The sequence below is a fragment of the Pelodiscus sinensis genome, chromosome 9 (assembly GCF_049634645.1).
Source record: "Pelodiscus sinensis isolate JC-2024 chromosome 9, ASM4963464v1, whole genome shotgun sequence".
NCBI lineage: Eukaryota > Metazoa > Chordata > Testudines > Trionychidae > Pelodiscus > Pelodiscus sinensis.
Genome location: NC_134719.1, coordinates 30,218,793 through 30,239,636, shown reverse-complemented (window position 1 = coordinate 30,239,636; position 20,844 = coordinate 30,218,793). Strand labels below are relative to the sequence as shown.

Here is a 20,844-nt window from a genome sequence, read left to right as displayed (position 1 = left end):
GTGTCTTAGAACAAAGTGTTAGACCAATTTAGCTATAGGCATCATTAGCAGCTCTACCTACAATATCCTTTCTTCTATCGTTAATTAAAGTTGCCACTGTGGTCTTCATAGGTAACTGATACCCAGAGCTAAAAGCTACTCCTTGTTTTTTAAAGGCTAGATTATTTTCTCTGCTACATGGCACTGCATAGTGCAATCAATCAGCTACTCCTCTTGTTATCCATATTCGTGAATAGGACTCTGTAGGGCAGTACAGTCCCCTGGGGCTCCTACTTGAACCCCCAGTCATGACAGCCCTGAATGCCATTTTTGTCTTCATGGTTTCCTTTTAAACCACTCTTTTATTGGTCATTTTTTCCATTTTAGAAATCCAATCCTGCAAGCAAAATGATTGAGCTATGTTTGAGTGTCTATGGCAGTGCAGTTCATCTGAGTTGAGGTTAGCAAATGGATTGGCTTATTTTTGTTAGTTGGAAAGTGATCTGTTTAGTTGTGCTATGCTGCAATTTCATATTTGATACTTTACCTCTAGCAACAATCTTGTTGGAGGGACAGTATCTTTTTCTGGTTTATGTATTGTAACATTTAGGCAACTCTTAAAAATTAATTAATTAAACCACTTGAATTTAGGATATTATAATTTCTCATAATCTTAGTGCTTCCTGTGTGTGAACTATGAAATGGCTAGCGAGGCTTCAGGATAATAAAACACATGGTAGAAGCAGACAATAAATCAGGAATGACCTTTTTACCATAATCTTCAAGCTCTGTAAAAAAAAAATATATAGAACATGGTTATTTGAGCTACATTTTGAAAGTGAGACTGTAAGAAATTGAATGAAAAGTGAGTGGTAGAAGTTAACTGCAAAAACTGTTGCTGCCTGAAGTCTCTCAGCCTCCTGTTGCCCTGCCTTATGCTATTTTCAGTATGCATTTATTTCCTATTTTCTGTCAATCCTGCTTTATAGTCTATATATTTTGTATGTGCTATAGCTGTGTAGGGGGGTCAAGAAAGGAAAAGCAAGGGCTTCCCTCCTTCAGAGAAGCTAGGTTTTCACGCTGTATATTGCTAGTGCCTGCCATTCCCCCTACCCCCAAGCAAGGAAACTTTGGAGTAAATTGTTATAACATCAACAGCATTGCCCTGGGTCTTGTAACTTACTGTCTTTTGTTTGTATTAGGTGCATATCTCTTGTATAATCCCTAGGGCCTCTGCAGGGTGCCATTACTGCAAAGCAGAAATACTGTTATCAACCACTTCAGCAGAGCTGCACTCAGTTGTGTAAATACTAAGAAATTCCTTGCTGTGTGCTTTGTAAGTGACTGCAGAATAGGGCCCCCAAGTGGCAACTTAATACTTCACTATTCTGCCAGAATACCAGATACCTCCTGGAAAATATTAAGAACAATTTGTTTAGATAAAAATCGTCTAATACGCTATCTTTCTCATCGCTCGTTTTTAGTAATAAGACGTTTGCGTGAAAAGGGGGCCTCTTATTCCTTAAGCATTAATCACTTATGCTTCTTCTTATTCCCCACATGAAGTCATAATTCTGTATTTACGATATTACAGTGGGTTGCTGTGGAAATTATTACAAATATTAACAGCCCAAAGAGGATGACTTCAGGTAGGGAATAAGCAGCAAGGGCAGATGAATGCTGACTTTTGTATAAATGTAGCAATGAAGAATGAGCTTTGTGAAACAGAGAGAACAACAGACTACTTCTGAATATAACTTTGAAAAAATAATCACGTGAGATATCTGCTGTTGTAATAAACATTATTGATGGAATTTTGTGAATTCAGCCCGATGTTTCTCAAGGATTTTCCTTTAGCTTATAGTTGTTTATTCAGGGCCTGATTCTAAAGGTATTGTGAATCTTTAACTCCTTTTGGTGTCCCATTGCTTGGGGAAATGTGGGTGCTCTGCATCTCACAGGGTTGGACTCTCATTGTGTACCAGAGTGCACAAGGGAGTATAATATTTAGAACCTTTTTAAAATTGAGACACATGTCTTTGAGAGATCTATTGCATTAAACTTCGTGTATGTGACTGAATTAGACGAGCCTCAGACAACGTAGTTGTGGGACCCCTTTAAATATGCACTTGTGACCAACAAGAGACCCTGTAAGAGTTAATACAGAAGCTGTAGTGATTGGGGGAATTGTCAGTTTGCCTCATGTAAATAGGAATTGTGTTTTGTTGTTTTTCTGCTCCTTGGCTTTTCTTTATTTTTCTCAGCACCAGCTTCCCTTCTCTCTGTGGGTTCCTGCTCCAAAAGACAGGATGTTCATCGTCTAGATTCCTTTATTAAAAACAACAGCAACTCTAAGTCATTTCCTTTTCCCTTCCTCAAGAGGTATTTGCCCTCTGCAGCAGGCCCTGTGCAATGTTGATGGTGTCACATCAGTGTCCTTGTTTAGAGGTAAAGCAGCACAGGTGTGCTTTGAAGCTGTGCTAATGAGCACCTGGCATTACCAGTTAGATTTGTGAGGATTTAAAGGCTTTCCTGAGTTAGGAAAAGCTTAGTAATGGAATGAACAGCAAGGGGAACTTCTTTAAAAACTAGGCAGTGTGGCTGAAGGGGATGCAGGAGTTAAAAACAAAAGCCTAGCTCTTCAGAACATTAAGTGTAGGAGATGATTTGCTACAGTATTTAGTAGCTTCACTGTGGTCCTGCCTACACTAGATGCTTGCCATATTACCCACTCTTTTGGTTTCACTACCTTGCCTGCAACACATCACATTTATCCAAGAATATTTTGTGAGGTCTAAATGACAACAGGCACTGCCCGCATGGGATCTTCTCTGAATCTTTGAAGGGCGTTAGTATTGTATTCCAAATCCCCAAGAGACATCTCAACATCTAATGAGAATTTCTACTATAACGGATGCTATGTGCAACTACCAAGTCCTGTTGAGACAGCCTGGCCATCACATCTAGTGATATGTCTGAATCCTGGGATTCTTAAAGCACCATAAAATCGGGGCAAGGTCTCTGGCTTTTCCTGGTCTTGCTCCTCTTCATTTTGTCTGCCTGGAACATGACACTGCTGTTCTTTACCTTCTTCTTTCCCATTGCATTTCAAAGAGCCTCTATGCTGTTCACTGGGACTTTGATCTGTGTGGAAGGGAAAGAACCAAGGCTTCAGTGCAACCTATCATGGAACAAACCAAACCCAGTTTCCTCCCTGCATTGGGCCTTGTTGTCTCAAACCTTTAGTGGGCAACTGCAGTCCATCGGGGATCTGTGTGTGGCCTGTGTGATACTTTGCTTACAATTTCTCATGCGCCGAGTTGCCAGATTCCACTGGTTTCTGTCTGTCACTATTTTTCCTACAGGTTGTACCTCTCTTAACCAGGACTCTCTGGTCTGGCAACATCTATGGTCCGGCACAACCATGGATATTCCTGGACCACAGAATCCAGGAATAGGAGGTCTGGCAGCAGGGAAGAAGTGCATTAGTGGGGGACTGGTGACTCAGCTGGAAGCTCAGTGTCAGGGGAAGGGGAGCATGGCATGGCGGGGAATTCTAGCCCCAGCGGCCAGGGAGCTCTCGCCGCAGTCAGGGAGCTGCAACCCCAGCAGCTGCCATGGAGCTCTTGTCCCATCCCTGGCTGGGGCTGTGGAGTCCTGGCTGCAGAGCCAAGCAGCTGCAGAGCTCCGGTCCCAGCTATGGAGCTCCAGCCATGCCTCTCCAGCCCCAACAGAAGTGGGGCTGGTAGTAGCTAGAAAGCCCCAAGCTAGAGTCCTAGTCCGGTGGCAGCATGGGCCATGAGGAGAGGGACCTCCCCTGGTCTGGCAAATCCCCTCATTCAGGACCAGTCAGGTCCCAAGGGTGCTGGACAAGGGAGGTCCAGCCTGTATCAGTATTGCTAAAGTGACACAGACATAAAGCAAGGGCATGTGAAGTGAGGTGCGTGCTGATCACACACAACATTGACTGAGAGTTGTGTGCTCCCTCTGCATCCAATCAAAGCACCCTATAGTTCACACAATGCACCCAGCCAATTCTGGGATGCACTCGCAGTTAGCAAAACTACCCTATCCTGGGAATCTCTCTTGATTACAATAACTTTGTTGCGCACGGAGATGGAGGTCCAATAGGTTGCCCATTGCCACCCTAAACCTTTTGTACTGAACCTTGATTTCTCTCAGCTTGTTACTCCAAGTGAAGCCCACTTCAGCTATTTAGTTGGACCCTGGAATAATAGATCAAAATGGTTTTTAGAGCTAGCATGCCATTCCTGTCCCTAATAGCGTACTCTACTGGTGGAGATTGGTACAGTGGAGGACAACACAGTACAGGCAGTCCCCGGGTTACATGGATCCGACTTACATCGGATCCCTATTTACAAATGGGGTGAGGCAACCCCGCACTAGCTGCTTCCCCCCAGCAGACCAGGGAGACGCGAATCCCCCCAGCAGACCAGGGAGATGCGAAGCTAGCGCCGCCCCCAGCAGACCAGGGAGACGCGGAGCGGCTTTTCTCAGCAGACACCTCAGCTTGAGAATAAAGGACTGAGGGAAGTGAGGTGTAGGAGAATAAAACTGAGCTCTGGAGAAATGTTTGGCTAGAGTTTGCCCTACAATATGTACCAGTTCCGACTTACATACAAATTCAACTTAAGAACAAACCAACAGTCCCTATCTTGTACGTAACCTGGGGACTGCCTGTAGTCAGTTTTCTTTGAAGCAAATCTAAGCCAAACAATCAACTGCTTATACATAGTGTTTCTTCCCTTTTCATTTACTATTTCACTAGGAAGTCATGTAAGATTTCCTCTAAAACAGACTATCAATTTTTAGAAACCATAGAGTGAATCCAGAGAGAGAACTGATTAACATGTTAGAATGATAATTTATTCCTTTACATTAGGGATGTGAAGGTTTAACTGGTTAACTGTAAAGCCTCACCCATAATGAGTGAGGCTTACTGGTTAAAGTTAACCAGTGGGGGCTGCAGCAAATTCCCACCTGTCATGGGCAGGGACCTGCTTCAGCCCCATGGGAGACCCGATGTGGACAGAGGCTGCTCTGGCATCTCAGCCAGAACAGCCCCTGCCTGTGGTCATGAGAGAAGACACTCAACTAGTGGCAGTGGGGAGAGGCATTCCAGCCAGGTTGGATTCCCCCCTCGCTTCCCTCCCCCCCCCCCCACTTTAATCAGTTAACCAGTTAAACAGTATGTTTAAACGGTTAGCCAGTTAAACATAATTTTACAATCTTACTTTAAATATGAAAAACAGTGACTCAAAGACTCATGGTTTGGATTATAACTAATAGTTCTATAAAGCAGTTAGCCACTGTGAAACAGTCTTACAAGTATGTCCTGCACTAGGATATGGCTTAGAGCTCTAGGTATCTGGTTTTAAAAATATCTGGGTTCCTTGGAACCATATTTTCAAATCTCTGCTAGTTGCCTGAGGGTACATTAATGGAGTATTATTAAATCTTTCACTGAGATGAAGGGGATTGGTAGTCTTTCAAATCAAACCGTAAAAATCAAGGTCTTCCATGCAATCTGGAAATAAAGGTCCATTGGTGCTTTTCAGAAAAATAGATTTTTTTCCAGGATGGTGATGGCCACAATTTTCTTCTTTCCTGTGTTATAATGTGAAGGCCTAGAGTCCTTTTTTCCTCCCTTTCATTGTTTAACCGTCTGAGAGGATTACAGGTCTGCTGTAGCCTCCAAGTTAATGTAACTGGTTCCTCACTTCAAGCAGGGACATCGGTCCACAGACAAGCTAGCCTGAATGTTTTTGCCTATCACTGAGCTAGCTGTATCTCTGACTGCATCCACCCCGAGAATGACTTAGTTTTCATCATTAGAGACAGACTTCATACTGATACTTAAAAGTTGCTCAATATTTTTCCCTTACGACAGTCTCTTTTCTGTTGCCAAACTTTAATGGTTTGGATGGAAATTTTCCATGCTTGCTTTCTGGCCTTGGGTTGATTTTCCTTTTGTAACTTCCAGTGAAATCAGTTTAGATATTTCCTAAGTGTTAGGTATTTTTACCATCCCCATCTTAAATATTTTCCTGCATAGTCTTTGAAGAGTTCTGTTACTCTGTGCTTTAGATCAGGAATTTTAAATTTGGTAAGAGAATGATTCTGGGGACAGAGAAGTGTCATTTTCTGTTCCATGAAAATCCATCCAAATTTGGTCAGGTTGTGAGACTCTGAAAATCACCATTTCCAGATGTTCCTAAGAGCTTTGAGAGAGCCCTGCTGTTAAAGCGTCTGATGATTCTGTTTGCACTGAACGTGCTTTCAGACACATGGAGTCACAAAGAGAGTTCCAGACAGTATGTAGACAAAGCAGCAACTGCAAATCACTTTTTGACCCAGGCCAGGGGAAATTAGGCTGGGACCAAGAAATAAGGAGCTCTAGACTGGACTCTTCCCCTGATCAGTTTCTGTTGTTTATTATTACAGGGGCCATCTTATTATTTAGTACAAGGCCTCAGACTCTGTTAGAGAAGGGAGTATCTTTTCCCCCAGAGATATTAAAGTCACTTTTGGCAGAGATGGGAACAGAACCCGGGTTTCTAATATGAGAAACCCATTTTCCTACACTGCATTTTATAATGAATGTGCCAAATGTGTGTGCATGGCTGTGTGATATGTACCTCTAGACCATATTCTGTATAAGGGTTAGGAAAAGAAGAACCCACAGATCATGGCTTCTAACATCCTGTTGAGCAGACATCCCTTATAGTAATCAGTCTACAAAGAGGGTAACAAACAGCAACTGCTACCAGTTATGCCTTTAGCACAAGTGATTGGTCAGTTTTTTGGATCCCTGCTGGTGTCCCCTGTGGAGATTCATATCGTTGCACATGATGGAATTTCCATTCTCATTCTTCTTTTAAAAAAATCAACCTAACTAAAGTTACATACAGAAAGACCCTACATTAAGGACTAGTAATGCTGCACACTCCACCACTGAAAGATTAGGAAATACCAAAATTAATGTTACATTGGCAACCTTAATTCAACCCCCTTCTCCATACGCATTATGACACAATCTTTAATTACATTATCATATACAGGCAGTCCCCGGGTTACATGGATCCGACTTACATCGGATCCCTACTTACAAACGGGGTGAGGCAACCCCGCACTAGCTGCTTCCCCCCAGCAGACCAGGGAGACGCGAAGCTAGCGCCCCCCCCCCCCCCCCCCCCAGCAGACCAGGGAGACTCAGAGCGGCTTTTCTCAGCAGACACCTCGGCTTGAGAATAAAGGACTGAGGGAAGTGAGGTGTGGGAGAATAAAACTGAGCTCTGGAGAAATGTTTGGCTAGAGTTTCCCCTACTATATGTACCAGTTCCAACTTACATACAAATTCAACTTAAGAACAAACCAACAGTCCCTATCTTGTATGTAACCCGGGAACTGCCTGTATCTATTTGATGAGGTTCCTTCCTCACTTAATGTTCAATTTTAAATGGTTGCAGAAAAAGAAAGGATGGTCTCTTGTGTTTAATGTGCTGATCTGGGACCTGGAAGAGCCAGTTCTTCTATTCTTGCCTCTGCCACTGATTTTTTCTATGGGGTGCATGTGTTCTGTGGGAGTTCAAGGGGGCTAATTTAGTGTAGGAAGAGTAACCTTAATTTGTGTGTGTGTGTGTGAGATCTTGGTAAGTGGTCACAAGCTACACTTTCCCATATCAGTGGAGGGGATATGGGGTTTGGGATGGAGTTTGGGTGCAAAAGGGAGCTCGAGGCAGAGAATTGGAGAGCAGGAGAGGGTGCAGGATCTGGGAGAGAGTTTGGGTCCAGGATGAGGCTGTGACGTGAGGCAGAGGGTGGGGGTGTGAGGGACAGGCTCAGGCTTTGACTCTGCCCAGAAGACACTTACCATAGGCAGCTCCCAGCAGGTGGCACATAAGGGCACTTAGGCAGGCAGGCAGCCTGCATGCCATGGTTGGCCCCACACCACTCAGAGTGGCTGACTGCTGCAGCCAGGTGTGTCTGTGTGCTTCTTGGCCAGTTTCTGGACAGTGGGAGCTGTGAGAATGGTGCTGAGGGTGGAGGCAGAGCATGGAGACCCACTACCCTGCTGCAGGGGCGTGCAGACACACACTTGCTAGTGCAGCAGGCCACTTCCAGAGGCCGTGTGACTAGGGATGCAGCAGGCAGGCAGCCTGCCTGAGTGCCCTGCTGCACTGCAGGATTTCTTGTGGGCCAGAGGAAAATGTTTGGTGGGGTGGATCCGGCCTGTGGGCCATATTTTGCCTGTTTGAAAGGATGCCAGACATGTTTAAAGTATCTCCTAAATTCATCAACATTTTTCCTTCACATGTTTTGCTGTTTCACATTTAGGTTTATTTAGCTTACCCATTACCTCAGTTTGTCTAAGGACATGCTGTAAAACACTACAGAAAAGGCATTTTAGGCCATGTGAATGACTTTAATATAAGGAAAGCATGACTAAGGCCTGAGAGAATGTGCAATGAATATTACCCTCTATAGGCTGGAGAGAATTCCCAGAAAAACTAGGCATGCAGGAAATGCCTGGCTGCTAGTATAAGTGATCATGCAAATGCTCCTAGGCAGAAAGCCAGACTCTTACAAACTTACTTTGTGACTGTTACAATCTTGGTACATACGGCAATTTTTAAGAGATTTCTGAATGGGTGTCTGATACACAAACTAGTTAAATGAGATGTGTCTATCCCAGAAGATATCAGAACATTTGAAGTCCATTTAGACTTTTTGTTTTATATGAAGATGGCTTAGAGCAGGGGTAGGTAAACTTTTTTACCTGATGCGTCCCTCAGGCCAAGAAATGTATATGAAAGGCTGGGTAGGGAAGGCTGGGGGAGGCTGTGTATCTCCAAGCAGCCAGATGTGGCCATCCCTCAACCTTGCTCCATCCCTCCCTTCCCCCGCCGGCTCCCCACTTCCTGACTGACCACCCCATAACCTATGTCCCTCTCTAATCCCACCACCTCCTGCTCCTGAACTGCCCTCCAGACTAGTGTTCCCTGTAAGATATATACTTACGCAGCTGCTCAGGAGAGATTCCAGTGCTGCCCAGTTCATTGGTGAAGTGCTAGGTTTGTGTTTTTCCTCCTAGTGGTGCACATCTGCACATGCCTTGGTGCACATAAAAACATTTATTCTGTATATGGATGGAAAAGATTAGAGGGAACATTGCTCCAGACACTCACTTCCTAATCAGTTCCCCCCACTCTTTGGCCCCTGACTGTACTGCCCGGAGCACTTGGGCTGATGGCATGGCAACTGTCTCCCTGGCACTGGGAAATCTGAAGCAGCAGGTGTGGTGAGCAGAAGGAGAGGCATTGTGGGCTAGCTGCCTTTGCTGACCGCACTTCCCCAGAGTTGGGTTGGCTCCTCCTGGCAAAATTGTCCTAGCTCCACTCCCTGGTGGCACCAGACTGAAGGTTCCGACGTGCCAGATATGGCCCAAGGCTATAATTTGCCTTCCTCTGACTTAGAGTATACAGCAGAGCTCTGTTTACTACTTATGCATCCTCCATGAAGAGAAAATTACATTTCATAGAGACTGGAATTCTGTGTGTAATAGGAATTGCATGGCGGGGAGACAGGGTGAGAGTAGTACAGGTTGGATCTCCTTGGTCCAGCACCTTGGGACCTGACTGGTTCTGGATGAGTGATATTGTTGGAACAAGGGAGGCAATTTCTGGACTCCCTACTGCCAGCTGTCTCCCCACTCCTCATCCCTCTCACTGGCCTCCTGGCCAGCTCCTCACCTCCTGTTGGCCCCGCTGCCCTGCCGACCTGGCTGCAGCCATTGCTACCCTGACTCTGGGATCTGCCAGGCATCCATGGGTGCTGTGCTGGAGCTCCAGGACCCTCCGGGCAGCCATGCACCCGGGTCTCCCAATCCCCCTGGATAGAACAGCTGACACATGCTGGACAGTCCTGCTGTCAGCTCACTGCAGGCAGCTCACTGCTCTGCCAGCCCTGCAGGGATCCAAGTGACTGGCCCACCACGGGGACTCTCTGATCCTTCAACATCTGTGCTGGACCGTGGATGCAGCTGAACCAGAGAATCCCAATTAAGAGAGTTTCAACCTGTAGCATTCTCCCAAGCTTTACCCAAGCTCCATGTAGCTCTGGCTCCAAAATCAGACACTGCTTCTAATAGAATTGTGCATATATTCAAAACATATTTATGCTGGTTTCTCTGGCTTAGGGCCTCCTTTGGAAGGGTTTGAATAACCCATAAGCAGTGGCAGATTAAGTCAAAAGTGGCTCCCAAACTTTCAAGAGTACTGTACCTGATTCAGGAGTCTGATTTGTCTTGCGGACTCCTAAGTTTCACCTTACTCAAAACTACTAGCTTACCAAATCAGACATAAAAATACAGAAGTGTCACAGCACTCTATTACTAAAATACTGCTTGCTTTCTCATTTTTGCCATAGGATTATAAATCAAATATAAATATTGTACTTAAAACTCATTGTACAATACATAGAGCAATATAAACAAGTTATTATCTGTATGATATTTTGATTAGTACTGACTTCACTCATGCTATACACAAGAACGGCCATACTGGGTCAGATCAAAGGGCTATCTAGCCCAGTATTCTGTCTTCTGACAGTGACCAATGCCAGGTGCCTCCAATGGAATGAACAGAACAGGTAACCATCAAGTGATCCATCCCCTATTGCCAATTCCCAACTTCTGGCTATCAGGGACACCATCTCTGCCAATCCTGGCAAATAGCCATTGATGGACCTATCCGCCATGAATGTATCTAGTTTCTTTTTTAACCCTGTTACAGTATTTTTATGTAGCTTGTAAAACCAGGCAGATATCTAGGTCAGTGATATACACCCCCACCCTTCCCGGGAAACCTTCATACCCCAGATTGAGAACCACTGGCTTAAGGCATAGGCATAAATAGGCATGATCTTAATCATGTGATGACATCAGAATCTCAGTTTTAAAGGAAAAATGTTTCTAGCCACACAGTTGTCAAGAAAAAGCTTGAAAACCTGAGGGAGGTGTATCCAACAGCCTCTCATGCCTGGAAGGATGCTGCTTGGCCCCACACTTGCTACCACAGGAGAATGGCTTCTGACCATTCTGGAAGATCCACCCTGTAGCCACTCTTGGAGCTTTACCTCTGCTTCTGCTCCTGCTGAGAGGAAAAATGACCTGCTATCTCTTTGAGGGCATCCCATCTTCAAGCAGCCAACACAGGGTGGAGAGGATCCCAGCTGCTATTCGTACTGCCTTTGGATGGCTGGTGGAAGAGAAGAGCTTTCCAATCCCCCCTCTAGAAAATGTTATAATCCTGAGAGAAGCACTGGTTTCCATACCCGCCTGCTTGGAGCAAGGAGAAAAAAGTGGCAATGTTTTCCCAGTATCCCATTCTAGCCACCAGAATGAGCAGCCACTCCCACTGGATTGCACAAATATGCATAATATGATAGTCCATCTTTCTCACATGTTCAACAGCAGTAAAATAGTTACACATGTTGAAATGAAAATTGTCCTTATTGGGCATCAGGGTTAACATCTCATTGAGATTAAAGAGCAGACTCCCACTCTCAAAGCTATTGTCCAGGCCATCTGCAGATTCAGGCAGACCTAACTATACCAATTACAATTACTTCATGCTTTTTTTACTTTCACTTACTGTTTTTTACATACACATGCTTTTCTCTTTAAATAAAAGCTAAGATTTTGGTGAACAAGATGGCTGCCTAAGAACTACAGTATTTTATCAGCAACCTGACAAGACCCATTTTAATCAATCTTTGAATAGTAACACAAACCCACTCTGGAATGAGTACTCTGGAATGAGTACTCTTGATGGCCCAGTAAAAAAGAATGAGACTAGAAAGAAACCACATAAGTTTTGCAAAGGGGAGAGAGACACTTCCTTCCAGACCTTAAAATATTTATAAATGTGATCTTTTACAGCATCTTAAAAGGGATGAGGGATTAATTTGTAAATTAATGTATGTGTCTCCAAAATGTCAGGTACCTAACATGGCACATTAACATGTTGTCTTTTGTAGGGACTAGCTAGGTAACTAACAGAACAGTCTCCCCTTTACAGCTTGGAAGCTTACTCTTGTTATTTCTGTTTAGCCCCACTCTCCTTTTCTTCACTGTTAGGATTAACACAATCACTGCTTCCACATTCTTTTGTCTTGAGAAGAATCCACCCAAAATGTCCTTTTGTTTAGTCTCCAGTGCATCTGCCATGTGTCTGTTGTTGTTAAAGATCTTCCCTCTCTTTGTAGTTATTGTGCAATATTCATTATTTTCTACCTGAAGCCCTTTGCACAATAAAAGAATACTGTATGACTGGTTTCTGCATTATTCTGTATTAAATACTGTTTTGCAACTTCTAAAGCAAGTGTTCTGCAGTGAATCACAATATGTTCCTGAGAGATGAACTATTGTACAACACAATTGCAATAACAGAGTTTTCTGTGCTTTTCCTCCAAGAATGGAAGAACACCAACGTCTCGAAGCTTACTGAATCTTTTCTGGTCTTTTCTGAGTTGATGGCAGTGTAGGCCTAATAAAGCATATACTGCTTTAAATGGGGTCTGTAAAGATGATTTGCAAAGACGAAGGCAGCTATGGAGTGTGATCTGTAACTGCCTGGTCCTCCAGATACCTATCTCTTACTACCATGAGTGGTCTCTGTGACTAGTTGTGATTGTACACTCTACACCTGGCCTTGTCTGCAATATGTAGGGTTGCCAGATGATTTAACCAAAAATACCAATTAAAAAAAAAAACACTGGGGAGAAAATTCTGTAGGGAGGGAAGGGGGAGAGAGACCAAAGTTGTTGGGGGCGAGAGGGGGAAACAGTGTGGCCCTTTTAAGAAACACTTTTGAGGCTTTTTGGCCCTAACAGAATGCCAGCGGCCGGCCGCCATCTTGTCTTCCTGCTCCAGGCCAGACCGCTTCCCTGCGGAACCAGGTAAACACCTGGTATTTTCGCCTCCTGGCCGGGAAAAAATCAGAGAATACCAGACATTTTAAGTGTCCGGTATTTTCTGAGTTTTTTTTACCGGACAGGAGGCGAAAATACCAGACTGTCTGGGTCAATACCAGACTGTCTGGGTCAATACCAGACACCTGGCAATCCTAGGAATAGGAGAAGTTTAAATACAGTTTTCTTCTAAACGGAGTGAGAAGTTTAAAAAAACAGATAAGGAGAACTTAAAAACAAACAAGTTAAAATGAAAAATAGTAAAGCAAAGATCATGACTTCAAGAATACAAATGCATCCAGTACAATAAAAGTGGTGTTTATTTCAACAAAACCTGTTAGCTCTTTTATGGAGGTAGATGGGGCCTTGGAAATTCAGAAGAATTTCCTATCTGATGAAAAAACAAGAAGTGAGAGTAAGATCAACACTTCCTCCGGAATGCGTGACCTTCTTACTTGAGTATTCTCCACAGGATGTGTATGAATCACACTACAATGTGGAGAATGTACCCAGACAAAGGAATTATTGGAGGTATATGCAAGTATTAGGTGCTTTGTTACTTAACTGTGCACTGTAAGATCTTTCCTCTGCTTCGCTTCATGTGTCATTTTATACTGATGAGCAGTAGCACAGGTGACCTCATAAATCATTCCGATGTTAATTCATCTAGACGCAAGAGACCAAATTGTGCTCTTAGCTACACTGGGGTAATTTTAAATCAGTGCAGCTTCTCTGGATTTAGGCCATGTTCTGCTCTCAGATACATTGGTATAAGATCTTTGTTCACAGGATTTTAGTGGGAATAGTTTAAATACAGTTTTCTTCTGAGGCTATGTCCACACTAGAAGGTTTTTGCGCAAAAACGGCTGGTTTTGCGCAAAAACTGGTGGAGCATCCACACCTCAAGTGCGTTTTTGTGCAAGAAAATTGACAGAACAGAGGGCTTTTGCCGATAGAGTTATTCCTCTCCACACGAGGGATAACTTCTTTTTGCGCTACAGCTCTTGTGCAAAAAGGCACGTGTGGACGCTCGGGAGGGGTTTTTGCGCAAGAAACCCCTATTGGAAAAAGCACAGTTTCTTGCACAAGAGTGTCCATGCAGTGTGGACGCTCTCTTATGCAAAAGCACATTGCTTTTGCGTAAGAAGTTTTTGCGCAAGAACTCTTCTGCAAAAGGCTTCCTACGCAAAAACCCTGAAGTGTAGACAAAGCCTGAATGCATTACAAGATCCCTGTGTATTTGGTGGTTTCTCCTTCATCAGGAGCCAGTACTAGTCAAAGGGATGCAGATTTCATGGTGGCCAAGTAAGGAAAGGAGCAAAGAAAGTGTTGAAGTACATATAAATCACTCCTGCAAAACCATAATCATTTCATTTTTTTGAGGTTTGTGTTTGTACATTTCTGTTAGAAAGCTAGTTCATTTCCTCTAAACAACTGCACTTCTCTTCTGTCAACAGACCATGCAGCAGATGAGTGACCATCGCTATGACAAATTGACTGTGCCTGATGATGCTGCAGCAAATTGTATATATTTAAACATTCCAGGCAAAGGCCATGTTCTGCTCCATCGAGCCCCTGAGGAATATCCAGAAAGTGCAAAGGTAAATGGGAGAGATACAAATTAAGGGCTCTTTCTTTGAGGTGCTAAATGTCTTGGATACCCATCACAGGCACTGGGAGTTGAAAAGTGTCAGTACCTCCTGGGATGCGGCCCTGGTACTGTAGATGTATGCGCATGCGCGCGCGCACACACACACACACACACAGTGATTAAAGCCCAACACTTGGAAAGTCAGGAGACCTAGGTTGCATTTCCAGTTCCACTATTGATTTTTATCTGACCTTTTACTTAAATCTCTTTCTCCTCCTGTTGTTTCCCTTTGTATAAAATGGGTAAAATTTTACATCCCTTAGTGCAAAATTAATTTATTAGTGTTTGTAAACACTCTGAGGTTCTCAGATGGAAAGCAACATATAAATGAAAAGTACTACTATTAATTACAAGTAACTGGCTTATCAAAATAATATGGGGAAGAAACAAATTTTGTTTCAAATAAGAAACCATATCCACAGTGAATAAACAAGAGAATAAGATACACGATGGAGCAAGTTAAAAAGAGTAACTAACAGCTAGCAGCACACTGGATGTGGGGAGAGTGTTAATACATTTGTTTCCATTATATTGATTCCTTAAACAGTTGAAATAAATGGGAGAGATGCTCAAGTGTTATGACTTTTTCCTTTTATTTCCTAACCAGGTTTTTGAAAAACTGAAGGACCACATGCTGATCCCTATAGCCAACACAGAAATGGAGAAAGTAGATGGCTTACTCACTTGTTGTTCTGTTCTTATTAACAAAACTTCAGAATTATGAGATATAGAATTCTTCCCTCGTAACTGGTAATAAAGTACAGGCAAGGTAGACAAATCTATATCCACACTTTTATTGTTTTTATTGACAATCTACTGTAACACTGTGCTACTAACCCTTGTTTACAATTTTTTGCTTTGTGTATTTTTATGTCCCTGTAGATGGTATTTAAGGTGTATGTGTGCTTTTGCTGGGATGAATATAGTGCAACAAACAAGCAAAAGACAACTATGATAGGTAACCCCTAGCTTCAGTGATTTACATACCCAGTATAAAAAATACAGGGGGGAGAATTAATTCCTAACCATTTTGCTAAGCATCTCCATTGTCTTGACACTTTTCCCCATGTGTTTTTACCTTTTTTCTCCCTTTCCTTTCTGCTTCATATCTTCTTACCCTTTTTTCCCTTGAGATTTTCCCTTATCTTCCTCTCCTTATTGTCAAGAATTCAAGATATTGGTAGGTAATAAAGGCAATTCAGTAGAACCATGAATTTGGGCTTTTGTAGTAAGTAGGCTTTCCTTTTGTTAGCTGCCACAGTGTGAAATGGATTATACTCCTTATTCTGGCCAGTATGGCATTGCCACTTCTGTGTAAAATCATGATTAGAATCAATTTCAGACTGCAGGTGGCAGCTTGGAAAACCTCTCTCTATACAGGAGCATTAAGGGGATATGTGTTTCTGACACACTTAAATTACAGGATAGCAGATTGTTCAGCAGCCAATCTAGGTGTGCCCAGGGGTTTCAACTCCTTTTGGTTACTCTTTCAAATTGGCTGGAATGGAAGAAGCTTGTTTGTATGCTATGTATCAGTCATTTAAGTCTACATTTTTGTGATCATGTGGACCACAGAAATGAATGTTTTAAGGAATTTGTAGAAATATTATATTACAAAAGTTACTTAGAAATATATTTTTATCTTTTTATATATATTTTGATTTCAGCTTCTACTATTGTTATGTTCTTTCTCCTTTGGACTGAAGTTATTTCTGTACGTATATAGACAATTTACTAGCAAAGCTCCAAACAAAGGAATGGGGGTAGAATTAGCTGGAGGACATGATTCCCGGAGCATGTTCATGAGTAAAGGAAACAGTTTCCCAAAAGGCTGCCATGTGTATTTAATCTGCCCATGGGGATCTCATTGGAACAATGGCCATCTAATTTCTTTAGAAATTGCATGAATATTTATTGTGGTATTCAGTTGAAACAAATGTATTTATTGTGGCACATTCCACAACATGTTTGCCCACTGACTCATACATATTTCACGACAGTAAGAATAATTATAGATGGTAGTATTAACATGATGCTCTTAAAATCATTTGTAAACTAAAAATGGAGAAATTCCCTAACAGAAGCAGCGATGGGAATTTTCAGGAGCTGACGCACAGTCTGAACACGTTATCAACTTCCAAGTCGTCACTTTCTTGGTCTGCCTGTCTCTGTTCCTTTGTCTGAGGTTTTCAGTTTTTTTCTGACTGGTACATTCCTGCTTCATCCATTTAAATCTCTTCTGTCTCCTTCCCCTTCTAATCTCTCAATTTTTCTCTTCATCCCTTTACATTTTCCTTCTCTCTTCCCTTCCATTCATTCACAAATGCCCCAATTCTACCCTTACCTTTCCTAATGTAATTCTCCCATGCCCCCTTTCATAGGTGCCAGGAGAGAGCGAACTGATAGACCCACTTTGTTCCTTGACAAAGCCTGTCTTTTCCCTGCAGATGAAAGGAGAAGAGAAGCCTGCAGCAGGAGCTGCATTTTGAAAGGGGTATTTTAGTGACTCCTCTTCTCTTGTCTTGCACCAGGGGAGAGGAAGGAGTCAGTAGTGCCGGAGGCCAGTGGTTTCTTGTATTCTTTCTCTCCCTGAGGGGAATGGAAGAGGTGGCAAGTAGTTTCCTTACTCCACTTCCCTCTTTTGAAGGGAGGGAGAGTTAGTGAATGGACAAGAGTTAGTGAATGGACAAGCTGAGGTCCCTCTTATTCTCCTGTAGCTGGAAGACTAGCAGCTCCTGATTACTGAGAAGTGTGGGAGCCCCAGAAACTTCTTAGGAATTATTCCCGTCTGGCAAGTATTTCCTGCAGCAACTGGTGAGATGGGGTAACCGGGGAAACCTCTCCCTCTGTTTTTACCTTTCTCTTTTAATATTGGCTCAAGCAAAAACAAAAACAAACCCCTACTTTTTTATGCAATTTGTATATGGCAAATGAGCATCCTGAATATAAAGTATCCTTGTCACTGCAACATTTTTCAGGTGCCTGATGTAGACCAGTGTCCACAAGTAATAAAGGAAAATCTCAGACTAAAAATGGAGATGCAACACAGTGTGCTAACTGGCTGCACCATGCTAACTCCCTCATGATAAAATTAAGATCACATGCCATGTCATTCCAGTAAAGATGATCTAGTGGTAAATAGCTAACATTGAGATTTGACTTTCTAATCAAAGTTTTAAATCTAATCATTTTTCTTCGTATAAATGAACGAGATACTTTGTATGACCGACCTTTTATTCTTCCCTATATGTTGTATTTCATCATGATGAGTTTAGGACAGACCTGGGCAAAATATGGCCCATGGGCCAGATCTGACCCACCAAGCCACAGGATCTGACCCACAGATTCAGTAGGGAGCCCCAGACAGGCTCCCCTGCTTGCCCCACACACCACCCAGAAAAGTGGCTACAGGCCATTTCTCTTTCAAAACTCTGATCTGGGAGGCAGGGGGGAAAGGGCTTCAGGCACTGCCCCCACCCCTAGCACAATCCCATTGGCCAGTTTCTAGCCAGAAACTGGCCAATGGGAGCTACCTGTTTGAATAACAGGTAGCACATGAAGCACCACACCCCCTCCGGCTGTTATTCACACAAGCACATGGCCCTGCAGCCTTTGCAGGAGCGGGCAGGCAGGCTTGTTGGCTGAGAGGTTTTAAGCTGTGCAAGGCAGGCAGGTTGGACTCCTGGCTGGTAAGTCTCCTGGACAGAGCCTGCCTCTGGCACCCCAGCCCCTCTCTTCCACAACCCTCTGCCCACCCCATTCCACATGCCCAAACCCTCTGCTCCCCTCCTGGCCTAGGTCACATTCCAGAACCCTGCACCCCAGTCTCCTGCCCTCAGTCACAACTGCGTCCTTCACCCAAACTCCCTCCCAGACCCCATCTCCCTCCAGCACCCCAATCCCTTACCCCCGAGCTCCCTTCTGCATCCAACCTCCATCCCAGACCCCAGCCTCCTCAATTAATATCATGGAAGAGTGCGGTCCTCAGCCACTTGCCAAAATCTTGGAGTGTTCCCCTCCCCCCCATCAAAAATTATTGCCCATCCCTGGTTTATGAAGATCTTGTAATGTGTAAGTTTCCCTCTTGAACATAATGTGAATAAAACATCAGCAAGTACTCCTTTCTCTCCCTTGGTAAAAATGTGCATACAGACTACTGTATTATGTTAAACCACAGCTTCTCTATCCTCATGCTTGTCTTTTCCTATACAAATATACACTTTACTAAGTCTCACACAAATACCACTACATGAAAGTATTCTGAGGAGTTTTAAGACCTATGTAACACAGAGATTCCTGTAACAATGGTTCATCGTTCATATGGAACACTATGTTCGGTTTCAAAAATAAAAGTTCAGTGGAATATAGAACAGTGACATTGTTTTCCTCTCTTATTGACTGCAGTTTTTGAGTGAAATGTGGGAAAATATGGTATAATTCAGCCACTTAAGTATTTAATTGCTGTCAAAGAACGATAACCTTGATTGTAACCATCAAAATTCATATGGAAACATTTGGAGAAAACTATTGGTTTAAATTGCCTGATTTGATGGAGATGAACAGATAAGAGCCTGTGAAAATAATTATTCTCTTTATATAGTGATGGTGAACAAAATATTATAGACCTCACTTGAAGGAATAAAAGTGTTAGTGGATGTGTAATGTAACTTGCATAGATCTGCATGTGAATCATGTTAGTCACTGTTCTATGTTGTATTGTTCTGCAGAACACAAACAGGATGACTAAATTGCCACAGTGTACAATTTTTTTACCCTTGAGACCCTTATTACAATGTATTGTTGCCCACTTTTTGTGCCAAAAACATCAGTGCATTTCATAGAATGTTATACTGGAAAAGACTTACTTTGATTTCTGTGTCTCTTGCAGTTTCTATACTGTGTACTCCCATCACTATGGAATAAAGTGTCAATTGTACTGTGAATTATGGTTGTATTATTTTGAGACTAACAGCATTTTTTGCAATTTAGTCTGTGTCATTTCTCTCAAGCTACCTATGGATTTCAAATGCTGCTTTATTTCAAATATTAAGGGTTGGTACAGGTTAGAAAAAAAATCAACAGTAGATGCGTGTGCTAAAACCTTTAAGAAGAAATTATGGCTTTCAGGTTAAAATGCAAAAGCGGCGAGGAGTCCTGTGGCACCTTATAGACTAACTGAAGTGTAGGAGCATAAGCTTTCGTGGGCAAAGACCCACTTCGTCTGACATGCATCTGACGAAGTGGGTCTTTGCCCACGAAAGCTTATGCTCCTACACTTCAGTTAGTCTATAAGGTGCCACAGGACTCCTCGCCCGCTTTTGCAGATTCAGACTAACAAGGCTACCCCTCTGAGGTTAAAATGCGTGTCTAAAAGTGATATTGTCTTAATATTCCACATAAAGTGGTTGCCCTTAAATCTTTTGATTAGCTTGGATAACTAAGTAATCGATAATTGCAGAATACTGTAGATCGGGATAGCCAACCTGAGCCTAAAAAGGAGCCAGAACGTACCAATGTGCATTGCCACAGAGCCATAGTAACATACCATCTGCTTCCCCCACCCAGTACCTCCCACCCACTGGCAACCCTACTGATCATTGCCTCTCCACTTGCCATGATCAGCTGTTCCGGGGCTTGGAAGAGGGTCTGAAAAGGAAGGAAGAGGAGCAGTGGTGCAGCAAGCTCAGGGAGGGTACTTTGGAGAAAGGAGTTGGGGCAGAGTTTGTGATTTAGCAGTGAGTATCACCCAGCACATTGAAAAGTCATCACCTTTTGCTCCAGCCCCAGAGTCGGTGTTGATGCAGTGAGCCACATATTAACTTCTAAAGAGCCACATGTGGCTCCTGAGCCACAGGTTGGCCACCCTGATCCAAGATGGTCTCTGTATTAAGTATAGGGAATAATAGTAATACTGAGGCAAAACAAAAGTGACCAACGTGTACGTTGCTTCAGATTTGCCTTTTCTCTTTCCTATTCATTAGGTCAAGATAGCAGATTACACTGTTAATTATGACACTTCTTTGTTGTCTGGGCATTGGTTTCTGGTGGATATATTTTGTCCCTCAAAGAACTTGGAAGTTTGATTCCTAAATGGTTCGTACTGAGTGCAAATGTCTGGGCTCGTTGTGTGTACTTGATCTGTGGTGCCCCAGACACTTCTGTACCACTTTGAACTGATATCATCAGGATGCCTGAATTATATTTTGTCTATGCCAAAGTGA

The 20,844-nt window shown here is 43.1% G+C and overlaps 1 protein-coding gene across 8 annotated transcripts in view; it reads left to right on the top strand.

The window, feature by feature from the left end:
* Positions 1 to 19,566, top strand: part of DDAH1 (dimethylarginine dimethylaminohydrolase 1) — a 162,226-nt gene extending 142,660 nt beyond the window's left edge. For all 8 annotated transcript variants that reach the window (XM_006120265.4, XM_006120266.4, XM_006120267.4 and 5 more), the window contains 2 exons: positions 14,430 to 14,573; positions 15,231 to 19,566. In XM_006120265.4, coding sequence (XP_006120327.1) covers positions 14,430 to 14,573; positions 15,231 to 15,347 — 261 coding nt within the window. In that variant the 3' untranslated portion in view covers positions 15,348 to 19,566. The remainder of the gene's footprint in view (positions 1 to 14,429; positions 14,574 to 15,230) is intronic.
* The last annotated feature ends 1,278 nt before the right edge of the window (positions 19,567 to 20,844 follow it).